At 35.9% G+C, this 21,211-nt stretch overlaps 1 protein-coding gene across 2 annotated transcripts in view; it reads left to right on the top strand.

Moving 5' to 3' along the window:
• The window catches only part of SH2B2 (SH2B adaptor protein 2), a 466,753-nt gene extending 449,135 nt beyond the window's left edge, over nt 1-17,618 (top strand). For both annotated transcript variants that reach the window (XM_044054137.1, XM_044054136.1), the window contains exon 8: nt 9,291-17,618. In XM_044054137.1, the coding sequence (XP_043910072.1) occupies nt 9,291-9,604 (314 nt within the window). In that variant the 3' untranslated portion in view covers nt 9,605-17,618. The remainder of the gene's footprint in view (nt 1-9,290) is intronic.
• Nucleotides 17,619-21,211: the final 3,593 nt, after the last annotated feature.

The following is a 21,211-nucleotide window of genomic DNA, read 5'->3' as shown; positions in this document are numbered from 1 at the left end:
ACGAGATGGTAGTGCTACTGCAGAACAACTGGTTCCAGTGATCTGTTGCTTTTATGCACACTCTGCCCAGACTTCCAAAGATAGCTACTTGTTATGTATAACTGTGCTACAAAGTAAAGAAAATATCGCCAACTTGTTACACTTAAATACACAGCAACATCCTCAGCTAAATGCACATAAATGCATAAGCCACAGCAATGATAATTTTACACTGAATTTCTAATACGGTACATTGTGTGATGCTGCTCCTGCCAAGCCAAATGACTGAATATTTAACAGTGATCAACAACAGCAGAGATACCTCACTTTTATGCACAGCTGTTATATCAATCAATTACAGCCACCTTATTGACTGTGTGTACCTCCGATATCTGTGATTTTGAAACACGGCCAAAGTAAAATATTCCATCTCACTTTATACAAATGCACACTAGTCCTGCAAAGTTTGATTAATGATGGTCTAACTTCTTTAAAACAGTAGGATCAGACTTTTTCATCCACAGCCCTCATACCCAGCAATTCTAGTCATTTTGCTGACTGTATACATGTCACACCTCACCGTATTAACTATTTCAAATGCAGCCATGACAGCCACTTTTCCAACTGCGGTAAAACTAAAATAAGGCCAGAGTCATGTATTTTAAGTTTTTTTCACTCAAACATACAATAGCCAAAGTAAAGTATTCCAACTTATTTCACATAAATGCACACTAGTCCTGCAAATCCAGATTTCACTGTTTAAACTGAACAAATGACTAGTCAGTCACATTGATCTTAAGACAATAGCCATATCGAGCAATTAAATCATTTTATTGACTGTGTGCAACCTAGAAATTGGACTTCAATAAAAATAATTATATTAATGGCAACAATAAAGCATTTTAGCTTTCTCTGACATTAACAGTAGCCATAGTAACAAAAAAATGAAGCTGCAAAAACACCAGCCTGGGCCACAGGAAAATATAACAAAGTATTCTGACTTATTTCACACTAATCACCCAGTAAAGTATATCAACTTCACACAAACCTACACTAATCCTACAAACCCATGTTGTTTAAACTGTGCAAACAAAACTTTACACAAATACACTCTAGTCCTACAAAGCCAGATTTATTTAAACTGAGCAAACAAAAGGGTCACTTTTATTGATAGACAACCCCTCTTCAGCCTAGCAGTTATGGTCACTTTGTTGACTGTGTGCAACCCAGAAGTATGATTGTGATAGAATTAAAAAATAATGGCCATAGTAATGTATTTAGCTGTATTTCACACAAACAGTGGCCACAGTAATGCATTCCAGCCTGCTTCATACAAGTCACATTAGTCCTGATAAGGCAGAATAATAAGCAAATAACAACAAGTGAGTCATTTTCATTCACAAGCAGTACCCATCCTTACCCAGCAATTATAGCAATAGATACCTGGCTATAATAAAATAAAATATTGGTCACAGTAATGTACTTCAACTGTTTCACATGGAGTTACTAAACATGTACTCTAATCTTAGTCCCACAAATCTGTCTACTGTCCATAATATTTGGTTGCTTGTCAAGATTAAAAAAAAGTAGGAAGCACACTATGAATGATTATGATTTGTTTAAAATCTGGCCTTTATATATGTATTCCTATTTAAAAATTGCTGGTTTTCCACTCCTTTCAATTCAACCCATGGTCTAGACAATGAATCAGATTTGTTGTTTAGATCATGGGTGGGGCAGATAGAAACCCACAAATTAAGTTGCAAGGATTACCTCCCAGTAGGGCAATGCAGTCACCACTTCTTTAGACAGGGGTGCCACATAAAGAATAAGAAATGATGCATCTTTATATCTTTACTTAAAATAAACTGGAAATGAATCCCTAGCCAAATGGTGCCTTAGGAGGCTGCCTCATTCACTTATACATAAGGCTGGCCATGCCCTTAAAATATTAAAGCTACACATCCCAGCACCTCCTTATCCTTAAAGGATGTTTCACCCATAGCCACTTTTAATACATACCTTAACCAGATTCCTCTGTTCCAGTATTTCCTTTCTTTCTATGAAGCAACAAAGTAACTACATTACAACATTCTTAATGCCCTGAATTATGTTGTCCACCATATAGACATGAGATAGGATTGTCTGTACTAAGCTTCCACTGATTTGTTTTCAGTGCTTCATGTTATGTTTTACTAAATTACTTCCTAGAACACATTACTTTATTTGTAAATATGCTACTAGTATTCACACTCTTGTATTCATTGTTATTCAGTATGGTTTCTAAATTAGTTGCCTTATCCTTCTGGATAATATGCAAAATAATTTAATTGTTGCCTCCTTGCCTGTTCTTGCTCTTATTGAATCCACTGTGTTTTTACTAATTAGCGTACCTGTTAACATTTGTTTGTTCCTATATTTTGATTATATATATATATATATATATATATATATATATATATATATATATATATACACACACATCATTGGCTAAATACACGTGCTTTAATATTTTGTCAGTGTCTGTTTTATTAATTCCACTTATCTGTATATTTATACATCTCATTTAACTAATGGTTGTACACGTGCATTTATAATACTTGATCTAGTGCCTAAAAACAATAATACTGTTCCCGTTTTACTGCTCATATCTGTCCTAACTATTGTACTTTCACCTAAGTCATGCCTGAAAGTGGTCATTATATTTGTCAATACAGCTATATGATAAAAAGTAAAAAAAAAATAATCATAGGAGACTTTGATCTTCAGGCGGTGGATTTAGATGTGACTATATATATATATACCAGAGGTGAGAGAGAAAATGTAGAAGCTGGATTAGAACAGAAAGCGAGTATTCTAATAATAAAAGGCCCAAAGACTCTCTAATATATCTACTTCTGACAAACTCTCCCCATAGATGCCTAACCACCTAAGCACTCCTCAGCACCATGTCAGGCTACTGCTTCAAGCTTCTGTTGCTCCTAACTGCAGATATGTCTCATTCCAAAAAAGATTTTGCTCATAACCAGTCTTCAAAATTTTGCTTGGACCTAATCCCACTTTACTTACTCAATAATTCTTCATCTGGTCCTCACTAATACCAGTTCAGAACACAGACTACTCTACTAGAAATTGCAGTATACATGGAAACCACTGTCCATGGCAAATCCCAGAATTCAAACAACAAATATACCAAAGGACAACAGCCTGGTCCTTATAGATATTGTCACAAAACCTACAAATAATGGTTAAATACCAGACTAGATCAGCCGCTAAAGTTTTCAGGATGAACCTGTTGCAGGACTCAGCAGCAGAACTTACTTGGAAACCCTACACTTAGCTTACCTGGCAACGCTGCAATCTAGTGTTACAAAGTTAAAAAAACAAGAGAACCAGTTGGCCAGAACAAACAATAAAATCATGTTAAAGACTCCACTAAAATAACAACCCTCTATTCTTTACTAAAAGTACCTGCTCATTCAAAGACTTCTTTTAGCACCCCTTCCACCACAACCTCGACAGTTATCTTCCACTATCCTGGCATACCATAATTTGATCATCACTACCTACTGAGTTGGTGATAGCTCAGGTGGATGAAAAGATCCCATGGCAGTTATCAAAAAAAGTAGGCAAAGCTTCCCAATACCCTGGCCAAATTTACCCTGATGAATTCAGATATAGGGATTTTCTGAAAAGATGCCATTGACCTAGTAGGACTAACCCAATCAACAAAGAGTAAGTAAAAAATAAAAAAACTCCAACAAAGTGACTTAAGTCTTCATATTAATTTCTTACACTTCATCCCAAACATCTTAAGAAGTCAGCTGATTGCATCTGTAGTCTACCCAACTCATGCATACGACCATTCACTTTCCACAGGAGTTGTCTCCTAGGAATGGAATTGTGCTACCATCAACTCTACCTCTAAAAACACAAAACATACATTATCATTTCTCTTAGCACTTGTGTCCTGTTGCTATGTTATTTTCTTTTGCAAAAATATTTGAAAACCTCTTCTATAAAGAAATTATACAATTTTGAAATACTTATTTTTTCACCTAAGCAACATGGATAACCATGCTAGCTAAAACATCTTTACAGCTACTTTTTTCCTGGTTACTAACCCTAAAATGGATAAGGGCATTTATACTGATGCAGTTTTTGTAGCCCTAAAAGGGGCTTTTAATTTAACTGGTAGTCATCTTCCTATTAAACATCTATTTTTTATAGGATTTCACTTAGCTACTTTTCTTGTTTCATTAATTATGTCCGTATCAGGCCACTGCAAATACAAAATGATTTTCTCAATCACTTGATTTCAGGCCACTGCAAATACAACATGATTTTCTCAATCACCTGTTTCAATTCTGGAATGCCCCACTGATTCATACTTTGCTACATATTATATTTTCTTTTATTAATTCCCTCTCTACTAATCTTAACTCCATACATTGATATGATATTATAGACAGATTACATTTGTTTACATTTTAAATCCACTAGTAATGTAACTAACCCACAGATATTCATTGAAGAAGAGTTTCAACACATTTATTCCTTGGTTCTCCAACCACAGATTTAAGAGTAAACATCTTTAAAACCAAAACATCTGGCAACTCAGAAAGAATATTCCATCTTTTTCTAGTAATCACTGGTCCCTTTGGAAATCCTGTCAGTCATGCTAAATCACACAAATATGTAGGGAATCATACTTGACCCCTGTCTAATAATTAATGAACATGCTGGCATAGGCTAACACAACAGTTTTTCTACAACTCAAACTGTCCTGTAAAATTATCTCCCTTATATCCCTTAGTACACAATAATATATTGCAAAAATATTTTAATTTGTAAGCTAGAATATTCTGTACTAGTACTAAACTACAGAAACATCAATTTAATAAAAAAAAATTAATATCAAATTCTACCACTTTTAACGCTCACTAATAATAGGTCCCATCACTACAACCTACCACTCTCCACTAATATGCTTTCCATTAACATATAAGCTTTCCTCTAATTCTCCACCACTGTCTGCAAGATGATCGTCTTAAGTTTTCTACCAACCTGTTGCTCTACTTCTTAATATCAATAGTAACTCTTAACATTTTGTCTATATTTCCCAAGGAGTAATTATCACTCTATAGCTTTTGCCCCTTATCCTAAACATCACAGAAACACTTTTAATAAAGCTCCAGGAGTCTGGAATGTGCTTCCTTCAAAAATTTCCAAATATCTAAACTAGTCTACTTTTAAAATATCCCTAAAATCCAACCTGTGTAATACTGTCCAATGCAGACATTTTAACAGGCCACTTGTAGCATGAACTCTCCTTTCTATTTATTTAGAACCAAAATAGTTATTAGTTTATTCCATTGTAGATGACCTTTTTACCACTGAAGTATACCTCTTGTAATTTCCTGTATAAAATGACATTTTTGTTAAACATTTACTTTCTAAGTATTTCTTTATTTATTTGCTTATGTATTTGTTTGTTGTTGACCACGTTAGTCCTACTAGGCTACTGGCCTCTTTGCATGGGAAACCTGAGGTGGTATTTCTACTGTTAGGAGAAATTTAGCCATTGCAGATGAAGTGACTGAGGCAGAGGTGAAAAATCCACTTTTGTGTGATACTGATCATGTCACAGTGCCTGTCTTTTCAGCTAGAAGTAAAGTCATTTCTGATATCCAAGTGCTACAAACCTCAGTCCAGTAGGACGCAGAGAAACAAGTAATACTGAGACTCAGCAAACAAAACAAAGTAAAAGCTATGAGATACACCTGTTAGCAGAAAAGAAAGTAGCCCTGTATTAATAGAAAGGCTAGTGGGAAGAGAAGACAACTTGCCTGACTAAAGGCTGAGAAAAGTAAAGTAGGCAATGACCAGTTAACAAAAGAGCATTTGTATATAGGAGGATGAAAACTGGGCTAGGATTGAAGAGGATATATACTTAACAAGAAGAAAAAATTATGGCAGCAAAATTTAGTTTGCATTTTTGTACATTTTGTTACTCTCTCAGAATTTTGAAGTTAAACAGTTACTAGGGGACTCTTCCTTCCCATTTTGTATCATTTTATGGTATATTCAGTTTGTGGTGATACATTATACATTAAATTCTTAGTATATTTATTATGCCATATTGTGATTTCTGACTGGATCATCAGGCACACAATTTTATATTATGTAAGTTAGCAGATTAGCCATACTAATGTGAAAAATTAAATATCAGTTAGGAAAGTTAATATTCAAAACATTTAAAACCATGCCTATTTTTTCTGGTGGTATATCATTGTAGTGCTGTGAGATTTATTCATCTTTCAACTGTTTCTCGATGGAATACATTGTTGTCCCAAAACAGAAAGTAAAATCCATTTTGTTTAGATCTGTTGTTTTCAAAATTCCATCTCCAGACCTTTGGTTACTTTTACGTATACTTTGTGACATCATGTTAAACATATTTATGTTTATAATTTTTTTTTCTTGAGTTGTATTATTTGTTGTTTTGTGTGTGTGTGTGTCTGGATTCTTGAAAAACAGCTTCTTCTTCTCCTTTCATTTATCTAGAGTACAAACTGATGGGATTATACAACGACTAGCCTTTTTCCTGTTTTACATGCTGATGACTAATGTAATCACTGAGGATCTGTTTAGATATTTTTGTGTTGAATACCCACTTGTACCTATACTTTATGGTCACCCAAGGTTCACAAAAACATGTGGAATCCACCCATGTGTCCAATAGTATCGAATAGAGGTTGGGCCACAGACTCGCTCTCTAAATATGTGGAAAAGATCTTACTCCCCTTTGTGGAGAGGATTGAGACAGTGTTGAAGGACACAAAAAAATTTAAATGATTTATTTCCAGTATGATGATGGGGATGGAGAGTTGGTCTTTTTGACTCTTGATATGTATTCTCTCCTTACAGTTATCCTGAATGAATGGGGTATAGAGAATATTAGGACTCTCCTTTTGAGAGAAGCTTCTTTGAGTGCCAAGAATATTGATTTAGTGTGTACCTTGTTAGAATTAATATTAGAAAATAATGTTTTCACTTTTAATGAAAATTGTTTTCTACAGAAGGGTGGGGTAGCTATGGGCACAGCGTGTGCCAATAGCTATGCCAACCTGGCTTTGGCACAATGGGAACATGAGAATATGGTCAGGAATAATGACTTTAGTGGATGTATTTTGACATACAAAAGATTTGAGAGGAGATGTAACATTTTGTCAGGTACTTACATTCAACCACACCATTTGTGAAGTTTAGTTATAATTTTTCTCAAGAGTCAATTGACTTTTTAGATGTCAAGATCACGGAGAGTTTGTTTGGTGAGGTTAGAACCTCTATATTTAAAAAGAAATGAAAGAAGAATGTTCTCTTGCACAAGAATAGTATGCATCCCCACTACATATATAGATGGTCAAGGGGCAAGCATTTACAGTAATGAGGTTTCATACTAATGAGGTAGACATGATGTCAGCATTGTCTGATTTGAGGACTGAATTCACACAGAGGGGATAAAGAGAGAATGGAGTTGATAGCCTTATTAGCCAGGCTTTCCTTCAACAAGATACAAGGGGCATCCCTATTTTTCTGATAATAGTGGGCAATAGCCATGGTAAGGGTGGGTGAACAGAAGCAGAGGTAACCAGGGTAACCTTAACTTACACTAGTAATGTTAATACTATTTGTGACATAAAAAAAATTGGGGCATATTAAACACTGATGAAAGGGTGAGACTAATTAATGATCATCCTGATTTTAGTTTTAGGAATTGTGAATCCTTGAAGAGAGAGTTATGTTACAAAAATGTGAGTAGAGGATACACATCACAGTCACAGAGAGATGGGACTTTTCCATCAAAAATGTAAAGCAGACAAAATGTCAGGATGAAGAAATACATTTTTTGAAATTATTGTGGATTTATTTGTGAGAATGATAGGTTTATTATAAGAAACAGGGAATACTGAATATATAAAATATTTAATTGTGAATCAAAAGCCTTAGTATACTTAGATAGGTATAATGATTGCCCATGCTGTTATATTGACAAGACTGAATGCAGAGTAAAGGACAGAGTCTATGAATGTTTATGTGGTATTAGGAGAAAGAATCCAAATAATGCTTTGGCTTGACATATAGAATATTTAACACATTATTTTAAGTTTATGGCCATTAACAGTGTTGAAATAGATGCCAGAGGGGGCCTGTGGATGTTCATTTTGTAGAAGAAGGAGCTATTTTGGCAGCTAGAATTAAATTATTGTGCTTGGCCAGGTTTAAACAATATACTTTCCATCACATGTTGCTTATTAAAACTTAAGGCATTTTCATCTTAATTTTTTGAGTGGTGTCTACATTGTGGTTGTACCAGTCTTAATGTACCTGACAGTACTTGATTTTGGAAGCTAAGCAGGGTTAGCCTTGGTCAGTATTTGGATGGGTAACAACTTGGGTAACATCAGGTGTGTATACACATAGATATATTTATACTTTTGTAACAAAATATATATAGATATGTGTACTTTTTACTGGTGGAAATAATAATTAAGTTATTTTCAGGATCTTCTTTAATCTATTTTTTAATTATTTTACACAATATTTATTTATATATAAACATATTTATGTGAATTTTATTTGTATTAAGAAGATGAGGTGGGGATTTTTATGTGGTCATAGTTTTGCACAAATGCAAGTGTAAATGTTTTTCGTATATGTACATACACCTTTAAATGTGCTTATTCATATACATATAGTTTGAGCTGCTCTGATTAGACAATACTGTGTGATGTCACACTTAAATTCATTATATAAGTACCTGTTAATTTCAATTGCTTTATCTGATGAAGCCTATATATATAATATATATATATATATATATATATATATATATATATATATAATATATATATATATGTGTGTGTGTGTGTGGACGAAAGCTCTTGTCATTTTAATCTGAGTATTAAATGAATTGTTTTTAAGATTCTGGAGGTGCCCAGTGTCTGTCCTGTTGCAGGAGTTATATTGAGGTATGTAGAATTAATCAACCTGTGAAAGAAGATAGAAGACTGAATTTGAAACAGTGACATGCAATCTGGGATTATTTCAGAATTCTCAGCTTTTAACAAAATACTGGTCCTGTCACTGTAATGGCTTACTGTTGTTCCAGCTTTTGGAATCCAGAAAGATCAGTACTGGGAGAAACTGTATAAAATGGATGATTTGCTGACATTAGAATGGTAACATTGCTTTGACATTATGTGCATAGCAGGCATAATAACTAACTTTCTTCTGCTTCCTTTTAGAAATCAACAGCTCCCAATGTGTTGCCGCTTCTCAACAACCTGCCTGCCGAAATGATTTCTATCTGTCTCAACACTACTTCCCAAGTTCATTACCTGGAAATTTCCAGCCAGTTTTCCAGCCTGAAGCTGTTTCCCCCACTACCAATCCCCACTACCACAGAGTGGAGGCAGTACTCAGTGCCCGGAGTCGTAGCAACAGTTCAGAACGTCTTCTAGAGCCACCACCCATTACAAACTCAGAGGACTACCATGACAGTGACAGTGGATCTCGTAACAGGACCAGGGCTATTGAAAACCAGTATTCTTTCTACTAAATTATATATTGTAGAATCTGATGCTTCGTGTGGATTTTTTTTTTTAACTAGAATTGGTGACTGTCCAAGCCATTAACTTTTGAGGAGCACTGTCTTACTTGCAAAACCATGCATTTTAATCCACATATAAATAGAGATCTACTAGAGAAGTACTGGAATCATTTTAAAATACACTCGAACACCCCCATCCTGAGGCTGGTCTCAGAAATTAAACATTTTTTTTTAATTCTTACTTCTCAAATCATTTTGGGTCCATGCTACTGTCTGATCTGCTGTACATTGACGTTGTGTGACTCATTTCAGAAGCTCTTTGGATGCGTGCAGAAATACAATTTAGATAACATTCTGTGATCAGAAGCAAATTAGGCAGTATACAATCAGTTGTGTACTGCTGGATAACACATAAAAGTAATGCCTTTTTTACAGATGTAGAGTTTATGTGTGAAATGAATTACTGGAGGACAGGGTAACTCTGGCAAGAAACTTAATTTTATAGTAATGTCATGTTTGTTATTTTTCTGAAGTGCAAAAACAGACAGTGTCAATATCAATTTGTTAGTATTGTTTCATAATGTGTTTGGTTAAGGAGCTCTTGGCTATGTATCTGTTTGGTGCTTGTAGAAATATTCTACATTTCAGGAATGTGTTTTAGCTACTGCCCAAAGCAGAAAACAGAAGATGGGCAAAAGCAATGTTCTGTAGAAAGGGATACAAAGAAATGATTCATGGCACTTGATTTTGTGGACTAAAGTACAAGTCTGCAAAACCAAAAAAATATATTTCTTGCAAGTGGTGTAGGCCCCACATTCACATATATGGGAAGGTCTGGACTTCCGTAATCTCACCGTGCATATGCCATTTGAAAAGCTGTTACAGCTCATTGAAAGTATCATTTTCTTCTCACAATGACCTCAAGAGTGTGAGCAGCTAGCAAGGTATTTTCTTCAGATTTATGTCATGTGACTAAAGGAACAATTGTGTGAATGTAGTTTCAGTGAGGGGAATTTTTCAAACTGGTATTTATATTCTTGAGAAAAGTTTTTGTGGGAACCCTCCTTATACTCCCATGCATGGGGTCTATAACTGACAAATATAAGCAGCTAGTAGGTCTTTGCACCCCTGCATCTCAAGTTAAGAGGAATTTGACACCTACAGTGACATAGTTCAACAAAAACCATGACTTGGGCTGGTGTCCACTGCTGTTCAGTTGACCATCAAGGAACCAATCTTCCATTTTCTGCAAAATTCAATGTGTGAATCAGGATTAAAAGAATTCTAAATCGCCATATGGCCCCTTCTTACCTATCTGCTTCCCAGTGTATATATATTTGTGTTGCATATTCATGTGCTCTCTCTCCCAATCAAAGAAGCATGCCTTATCTGCCAAGTATTTCTCTTCCATTCAGTTTATCATGAAAGAAGAGAGATACTTTTCTTTGAAAGGTCATTTGGTTAGCCCAGTAACTGAGAACATCTGGTGTTTACAGAAGGTGACACAAACTGGCAGACCATAGAAGAATGATCCATCAGCAATTGAGTTGAGTGGTGTAAACTGAAAGTAAATAAGTAATATACTGCACCAAGGTAGACACTGAGAGGAAAGGGCTGACACATTTCCAAGATGTGTATTGAGTGTTGCAGGGTAAGTACAGTCAGATTACACTGAGGTGTTATAATTCAATCTACGGGAGGTCTAAAGAAGGCAAAACACTACCAGCCTGTATAAGATAATTGAACCTGTCTTCGGCAAGAACTACTCACTCATTACTTAGGTCATTGCTGACAAAGTCATTTCTTCCTGAAGAGAGAATCTCCATAGGTAATTGTTTTGGTAGGCTGTCTATGGCAGAAAAAGGAAAAGAAAGGAGAGGATTCAATACCAGGTGAGGAGATGATAACTGGACCTCACTGGACAGTGGCCCAAAAAACAAATCATGCAGCAGATTATAAAAGTGCAGCAACAGAAGGTCTACAGGACACTGGGGTGTATAGGTAGGGGGCTATCTCAAGAAACTGAGGTTATCTTTTTACTGTATAAGGCAGTGGTTACCCTATATATGGAGCACTTTGTTTTCTTTTTTGATGTCATGCAGAGATAAAAAAGAAAGATTTTAGCTGGTTAGTGTGCGTAAGACACTGTCATCAAAATTGTGAGTGGAGTGCAAAAATGGACTTTATGAAAAGGCTTTGAAACGTATGGAATGTATGTAGTGGGACACGGAACAGAAAGGGTTAAATAGGATGCAATACAATTCAAAGAGAAAAAATAGAAAGAGTGGAGTCAGAGAACAATAAACACTGAATGAAGAGGAAATCAGTGATGACGTGAAGGAGGAAACGTTTTGGCAATAAGAGTGGTAGTACCCTGGAATGTGTTGATACAGTGCATGTCATAAAAGGGGTCAAGTGTGACAGATACAAAATGGGTGTAGCGGAGAGTAAGAGGGATAGCTACAATGCTAGGGTGAACTTAAACTTGTAGGTATTCTTTCATATGCAGATATGTCTGTAATTTCATGTATCAATTACATATTCTGCTGGTAACAAAAATATCATTCAGTTCACTGAGGTTTCTTGCTTAAATGTTGCATGCTTCTGCAGAATGGAATTACTGTTATGGCTAACAGTTTGCTTGCATTCAGTTCCACAACAAACCAGCAAAAAAATATATGCAGTTTAATAAAGTAAAGAATGGTTTCAATAGCTAAATAAAATGGATAAAGTTATAGAATGGAAAGCAAGCCTGCATTTAGAAAGGTCTGCGTACGCTTGGAAGACAGAAAGCTGGCCAGTGATACTTAGGGGAAAACTTTGCTGAAAGCCACTTTGAGTAAATCCAAGTTTAATATTTCCCCACTTTAGTATGACAATGGCGTGGGTATATGTACACAAGTATGAGGGGTGCCCTTTTATATAGTAGGCACAGAGGGGGGTTGCCATCCTGAATAATTTGCTTTCCTTTTCAATCTCTGAAAGTGTCTTTCAGAGAAGTTTTTTTTCCATGACGAGTTTGGCTGATGAGTCATCATGAATCGTCCCAGCCTAAGTCGAGGTTTGTGGTTTGGAAAAGCTAGAATTTTAAAAGTCAAACATTACATTATCCATGCAGCCATCAAAAACAAAAGTGCAGTTTGGTGTAAAGCAACAGGACAGCTGGAAATGTAACTTACATGGGACATCATCACAAGTCATAAGTAGAACTAGTACGGCATGTTCTATCTTTTGTTTTTGTGAAAGGACTTGCTTCATGCACTGACAACTGCTAGGGGGAAAAGTACAAAAGAATGCGACATGACTATTAAAATCATGTGCCACCTTTGTCATTTTGTGTGATATAACAATACAGATATTTTCCATATCATAAGGTATGGATGCAAACTGTACATCCATTGTCTAAATGCGGATCGACTAAACATAGACTGAGTAACTGCTGCTGTCGGTATTAATAACATACTTAAAGAAATAGAACTTGTTTCACCGGATGCTTAGTGGTATAGGGATATTCCATCAAAAAAGTGTTATGGATTGTCTAGTCTGATGTTTTCCATTCTTGTGGTATTTACATCAGTGATCAATACATGAAATCCTATCTTGTCCTTGTCAAATCCTTTCTCACTTTTTTTTTTTTACCAGAAACTGAATTTATTTCCATAATTCTTTCCCTGTGAAGCTGCCCATGGATTTTCAGTACATCTTATGGATAACTACTTCCGCTGTTGTCACAGAGATTAAGTGTCTCATAATGAACCTGTTAAATCTTTTTCATTCAGTACAGGCATTTGCCTTCAAGAACAATTTTGGAGTAAAATGTAAATATGTACCCAGTTTTTAACTGAAAAACCTGAATGCTTTAGCCAAGTGTCACTTCTCTTTTCCTGTTCTGAATGTGTAAGCTGAGGCACTTGAGCTTTTCCTTGGTATTTTCTCAGTTGTTGTGGGGTATCCTGATTATTTTTTTCTCTGACCATTGTCAATATGGTTGTTTTCCTATTTTATTTATTAACTGACCAAATTTGTGAATAAAATGGGGAAAGACCTTTTACAGCCATGAAAACAGAAAGAACAATAAAGTAACAAAAACAATAGATTCAATAAAATTAGGAAAATGCACTAAAATGAGATAAAGCATAACATGTAAAAATATGATAAACAAAAATGGTGCAAAAGTGAGGCTTTTCACGACCAATCCACAAGTATAATTGCATAGTATTTACATAACCTTGAGTAGCGGCCTGGACAACACTGGACAGGTTGGGAGAAGTATGGTTTGAGTATCTTCTTTCAAGGAAGGAAAGAGAATGCGATGAGGGTTTGCACTACTGAAGGGTGGAAGGTGGGACGACAGTCTGTGTTGCTATAAGAGAGATGGATGAGAAAAAAACTTGCTGTAGGAAGGGAGGTGGGTGAGATGAGGGCCTGTGCTGCAGCAGCAATCCTGTCAGAGACTGAAAGCTATCCCTAGAAAGTACAGTAAAGGAAGAGAGTTTATGCAGACATCTAGGGGCACACATATGTAAACATGACACTACCAGAAGTACATATTAGAGAACTATAGCAAAGAATCCCCAGCATTATCTCACACCATGATGGTCTATGGATTCTTCTATCCAGCTTTTTCCCAGCACTTTTATTTATAGGAGTATACACATGAACTTGACTGTCACTAGCAGAAACCAGAGGCCCCAAGGTCACTGCCACAGCAGAGAATTAAAATTAAGATAAAAAATGGGGAAAACAGCAATAATGTTTGACATTCAGAAAAACATGGATAACATGTTTTATTAATGCAGGCTTATAATCATCATACTTGAGTAGGGTGGCAAGAGGCAGAAAATAACAGTTTAGCCAAAATGTTGTTTTCTGCAACCAAGACATCCCAGACTGTTGGCCTGTGGATGGACAAAGACTAACAGATACATTTTGCCACTCCTCCTCTGGAGTAAACTGTCCATGTTGGTTAAGTAGTAGTGCACATTATCATCCTTCAGACAGAACCTGAATGATTGAATTGGTACCCACAAAGGGCTTATGCCTCCTTGAGAAAGGTGATAGAGCGTGAAGGTTGGCATTGCCATGGCATTAATGGTCATGAGGCTAAATTGTCTTCCAATTTCTGTGAATCCCATGAACTTCGGAACTGAAACTGTGTGTGCTTGTGAATGATTTGTGGTGGAAATTGTGAACAACAGAGAAATAAACTAAGTGTGAAAGTTGGGAGAAGCTGCTCTATAAGAAAAGATAAACACTGAAAAGCTTGGCAAAATGCTTTTAGTTATAGGACTGTATCCCAGATCAAGTCAAGTTGTGGAAAGTAATTATTTATTAATACAAGGTGTGTTAAGCAGTAGTCTTGCAAACTGAAGTTGTATTGCACAGCACCATGCAACCTTATAGGTATTTTGGTAGCCCATGGGAAACTAAAACTATAAGGTACAAACTTTGAGAATGGGCAAGAAAACAGAGGGATCCTATCACTTCTAACCAAATGACTAAGGGCGAATGTGTTATGCCATAGTCCCTTCACATTCTTCTCTTCAAGAAGATGCTTCTGCTCTGTAGCCATGTCAGTCACTTTTACTTTCCCTCATCCACAGGTCTAATGCTCATGCTGATGACTGTCAGTGTGAGTTAAAAAAGGTAAATTAAAATGAAGGTGATACAAGACAGGAGGCATGGTTTCCAGAAATCGTACAATTCACACAGTCAGTATCAGTAGCTGGGCAAGTTTCTTAGAATTCATAGTTTAGAATTAGCATCTCTAGGATGGCAGTCACTTCAACCTATGATGCCAGGTTTATCAGACTGGGCAAAACGTCCTTCTAGTACCATCCTCCAGTTATACAGAGGAGTCTCAGTGTACCACAGCTACACACTTCAGAGACAAAACAGTGTTTTATTACTTCAACTGAAGTAAGCTTAAATGAGTTGTCTTATAATATTCAAAAGGTGAAATAGACATTGCAATGTGCTCTAAGTCAAAGAAAGATCATGCTGAGTACTGGAAGATGATAACATTTATACTGCTGAAATATAGTCCTACATATTTCAAACATTGTCAGTTATGACCTGATTAACAAAGTTGGTAGAGATGCTTCTCTATGGCTGCTCATCGAAACAGAATATTGGCCAAAGGTTAAGAAGAATAAGATGTAACCACTCTCACCAGTATTTGTTAGCTTTGAAGTTTCCTTAAAATACAGTATGCCAGATCCTCTAATTATACAAGCAAAATAATATAATGAGACATTTTACATTGTGTGTGTGTGTGTGTGTGTGTGTGTGTGTGTGTGTGTGTGTGTGTGTGTGTGTGTGTGTGTGTCCATCCATGCTTGCATGTTCAAAACAGCATCATATTTCAGAGGCTGTGCATACTACGAAGTGTGGTCCTTGTTTGGTCTGACTCTGAATTTATTTCACTGATCCGCCTGTAAAGGCTAATGTGAGTTAATTCAATACAGCATGATAGCTTGTACCACTTTTCAAATTGCGATTTATTGGGTTTACTACTATTTTTTTTTTTTTGGGCTTTCCCTCCTTGTACTGCTGACTGCTAGACTGCTGAATCTGGATGACATTCTGTGATAAACTGCATTAAACAGTCATTTTGTAATTACCCTAATGGAAATTTTATCTCAGGACAGTTTTCATTGAGAAAACTAAACATTGTTGATTTATGTTTTGCCAATAGTACAGTCCACAAAAAATCACTATATTTATTACCACTGATTTGATAAACAGTAATGTGATACATTTAAATGCCCAGCAGACATTTTCAAAGAGGTTGTCCTGTAGTGTGCCTAACATAATGGGTCCAGAAGAAGCACTTGTGTAATCTGAAATCTTGAGTAAACTCTTTGGTAACATCTCTGATTCCCTAATTACAGGTGGCTTATGCTTGTCTGAAAGGTCTGTCAGTTTTACAACAGCAATATTTTTTATGCCATTATGACTATTGAATTGTGTAACCAAAAATGGAGGTGTGGGCCACCCTTTTAAATCTTCTGTAATAGAGGAAATAAAGAAATGCACAACTGATTGGGAAATCAACCTGATAAAAATGTATTTGTTTTTTTTTCAATGGAACAAGCCTCCTTGTAACTATATTCAGGGGACAAGTTTCTCCCACCTCCTGAACTTGTATACCAACCCACCACTGGTACAAATTTAGCAACCACACTGTCAGTGAGCTGCTAGGGAGTTAAAACTTTCCCCACGCTCATCCAGTTTGCTCACAACAAGTAGTAAAGAAGCTGCGGATATTGTATCCTGCAGGTCTTTCACAATAAAAATAAAGTTTTAGAAAATTCTGCTTAACTTGTTATCAAAGGTAACTCTGTAAAAGACATAAATGTTATGGCTGAACAGTATTTCTCAAAGTAGTAGAACTTTTAAAATAATATGCAGTGTAGTAACTTTGCACTCCTTAGTTTTTTTTTTAATATTTACTGATAAAGTTGTCCAGTGTTAGCATACCAAGATTGTGAATGATGATTAATTCAGAACTTCCAGCTATTATCTGTTTGCACCTTATCCCTTTATGCATAACAGCTGAGATCTTTCTAGGGCATGCAAACTGTTGTGATTATATAGGTAGGACCCAGCTACTGTTTCTCTTCTGTTTTAATCACATTTTCATCTTCCACTCACCATGTGACTGTATGACACCCACAACTCATTTTATATAGTTTTGAGGAGGTCTTTTCACTGACTTCACCATCTGTTTTGAGTGCCATGAATCCTGTCCCAAATATAATTTGATTGTGTATTGTTATTGATCCAAGGGCTGCATTATCTGCTGTTTTAATTAGTATGTTTTTTTGTCAAAATGTGATTTAATTTCTAAATAACCTTTCAAAAGATGTATACTTCTGTTTTATTGAAGAGTAACAGGCAGTGTAAATATGGTTATAAACTTCAATAAAATAAAGTAAAATATAATGGTTTTAATAAATTATTTTGATCTGTGTAATTTCAACAAATATAATGGTTTTAATAAATAATTATTTTGATCTGCTTTGGTTTCTGATTGGGTTCTTTTAACATATTGTTTCTTGTCATTCTACAGTATCTGTTGCTATGCATGGGTTGTAAGGGAATAATGTCTGCCAAAATAAGTCTTTTCCTATGGTCTTAACCTGCTAACACAGTAATCAATAACTGGTCAGTAAAACAGAAAAGGACACTAGAGAAAGCAACAGTTAAAATCACTTACAGATCATGTAATCTGATTAGTACACTATAGTGCAACAAAGGCAAGCAATACCTAGTGGTTATTGAATCATTCAGCTTCATCACACACACACACACCCTGCTAATTATATAGACCAACTCTGAGATTGCACTACAGTGAGGAAAGGGCAGGTTTCCTTATACACAGGGGAGACTACAAATGCCGATATCCAAACCTCTGCATTTCGCTCTGAGGGTTATCAGGTCAACTCAGTGAACTTATCGACATACTAGTTCCTTTGGGAAGGGACTACAAACTGTCACCAAGAAGGGATGGTACATTTTACAAAAAGCGGATTTTCCAAATATGCCTATTTCATCCTTTCAAGAATGGTACAAGGAAATTCCAGCTGAATACGAATGCTAGGACTTTAACCTTTCAGGACTCCATGAAGGCATTAGAATCCAGCCTCTATAGGTACCGTAGATTGCATTTAGATAATCAATATTTAAAAGAATGTGTAAATAAACGTATGGTACCTAAGGGGCTTAGAGTTCATAAGTTTCCTAACAATGTGGTGAAAGATACTGAATTTTATCATGAATTAATTACTGCATTTGATGTTTGTGGGTTAGCTATTGTTGAGGCTATTATCAAAAACAACGAAAAGGAGATTTTTTTGCTTGACCAGGAGATTTCTAAATATAATGAAGCAGTCACTACAGATCTCCTATTTCAAGCTAGTGAAAGTAAAAATCAATATTATAAATTAAGACAGGACATAGACAGTAAATGTGATATTATTATAAAAAGGAAATGTAGAAAGTTGCAAAGGGATATAAAAGAATATAGCGAGGGCAATCAATATCCTATGCCACCAGCCTCCCAACCCCATCACTTTTATCATCAAAGAACTGTTTCCTTTTCTGAACAATTATCTAATGAACAGGAACAGGGTTTGGTTAGGGTAGATGAATGGGCAGCTGACCCATTACCAAGGAGGTCAGAAAGGATAACAGACATTAGGGGACAATACACAGGTCAACCCTGGTCAGTCCCCCTTTCAGGGGGAACATACAGTATTACATGATGAAACATCAGGAGAAAATATACAGGTAACCTCAGGTATTACTGTACTTTCTAATAGTGCCATCCAGGAGTTTGAAAATTCCACCATCATATGTAAATCAGGTGGCTACTCCATTTACAACTACAGCCACCTGGAGATTACGGAAACTTTTTTCCAACTCTTCACCAAGGGCTTAAAATATGTCCCCAGTCGTTACAGTGATACCACTCAAGCCATTATTGACCTAAAACTTTTTATTAGGAAGCTGAACTTAGAAAATCTTATGGGTCATGCAGATTACATCAGGGATGATACTCCACACAGGAACAGTACTTTTAATCCACCACTGCATCCGCAATTGAAAAATTTGGAAAGGAGAATTGAGCAAAGAATACGGAACCAAGGTAGACTAAAATATGCATCTAATTTGTCTATGCCCGAGAGACAGCTTTTGGAATCTCTAATACAGGATTCTACCATTAGAGTCATGGAACCAGATAAGGGAGGGGGCATGATAGTTATGGACCAGGTTCTATACGAAGGAAAAATGCTCCATATTCTTAACAACACCAATAGATATACCATCATTTCCCTAAATGAGATCAATATAGGTCATCAGAAAATAGACCTTACTATTAGACAGTTGTTAGATTTAGGAGCGATTGACCAGGACATCTACAATTTTTTAAACAATGTGGAACCTAAAATACCTTCCATTTTCGGAGTCCCGAAGGTCCACAAAAATTTACTAGACCCTCCCCTACGACCCACAGTAGCGGCTAAGGGTTCAAAAACATCTGCTATTTCCAAATTCTTGGATTATAAATTTAAGAAATTATGGCCTAAATCTACTCACCTTCTAAAAGATTCCTGGGAATTTTTAAAGCGGATAACCCCAGAGCTTATGGCACCTAATCTTATATTTCTTACCATCGACGTGGTGGACCTGTTTTCTGTAATCCCACATACAACAGGCTTAGAGTGGTTGGCGGCTATTTCACTTTTTTGTAAAGCAAGAAACTCGGGACAATTTTTGATCATCGAGTTTAATGAAATTCAATTTCATATACTTTGGAGGAGAGTTTTACAAACAAATCTCCGGTGTGGCCATGGGTGCTAACTGTGCACCGACCTATGCAGACATTATACTTTCTATCTGGGAGAGGAAATTTGTATTGAACAGCACCTTTAAACAACATTGGACAGCCTATTTCAGGTTCACATTTGTATCTTTTGGACAGGTACTCACAGTGATATCCAGGAGTTTATGGAATACCTAGCTTCCACAACAAATTTCCTTAGTTTTACTCATCAAATTTATGATGATCAAGTAGATTACCTGGATGTACTGCTTAGTAAGACGAGGGCTTTAAATCTAAAGTATTTAGAAAGCCCACTTACTCTAACAGTTACATCCATTTTAACAGCTTGCACCCGTTACACCAGAAAGTATTGTAAAGATGACATCAGAGGGCGATGATTTCCTTATGGAATGCCAGACCTTGATGTCCTTGTTTCAGTACCCAGTTTGGTTCATCAGTCCTATTCAAGAAGAAGTCATCTCAGGTAGAAAGGATAGTGCTAGGGGCTGGTACTTTATCATCGGATAGGGACACACAAACCAATGTATTTGAACATGCCTTTATTACATCATACAGTAATAATTCCAATGATATCAGGAACATTATTGAAACATTCAAGGCATTTACAGATCTACCCAATTTGGTCAGAACAAAACATCAACATATAAATGTGGCACTTGCTCACAATGCACATACATTATACGAACAAGTGATGATCACAGCCTTGAATAAAATTATCAGGAATACTTCAATTGCAATAGTCGAGGATTAGTATATATATATGAACATATGTATGATGTACAGAAAGCTAATACCAACAATGCTTTGTACAAACACACATTGACATGTCCTACAGCCAGATATAGATTTTTTGTGTTGGAAAGTATAGTTATGAATGTTAGAACAAAAGGAGACTTACTGGCAAATTTTCCTGCAATCCAACAAAAAACCGGGCTTAAATGACTATATTTCCATTAAGCCCATTTTAAAACTCAAGGCCATTACAGTATAAACTATATATATATTTTATTTACATGTTTTTATAATGTTTCAGTCATTTAGTACTACAGTATATTACTGTTGGTAGATTGTGCCTTAGGTTAATTTTGTGTATAAGCTATCAGTACATATGTTTTATATGGTATAGCATTGTTCGGGCACTAAATATAGTTTTTAATAGGTATACAGCTTTAATTTTATGGACATGTGATCAAACAGGTGTATTTAAACTGAATATTTCTGAGTTTTTATTGTTGTCTGATGAAGTTGCATCTTTACTTGTTGGA

Source organism: Protopterus annectens, chromosome 13.part0 (assembly GCF_019279795.1).
Source record: "Protopterus annectens isolate FY-2018-M chromosome 13.part0, PAN1.0, whole genome shotgun sequence".
Lineage (NCBI taxonomy): Eukaryota > Metazoa > Chordata > Ceratodontiformes > Protopteridae > Protopterus > Protopterus annectens.
The sequence above is the reverse complement of the archived record's forward strand: the minus strand, read 5'-3'. Positions and strand labels throughout refer to the sequence as shown.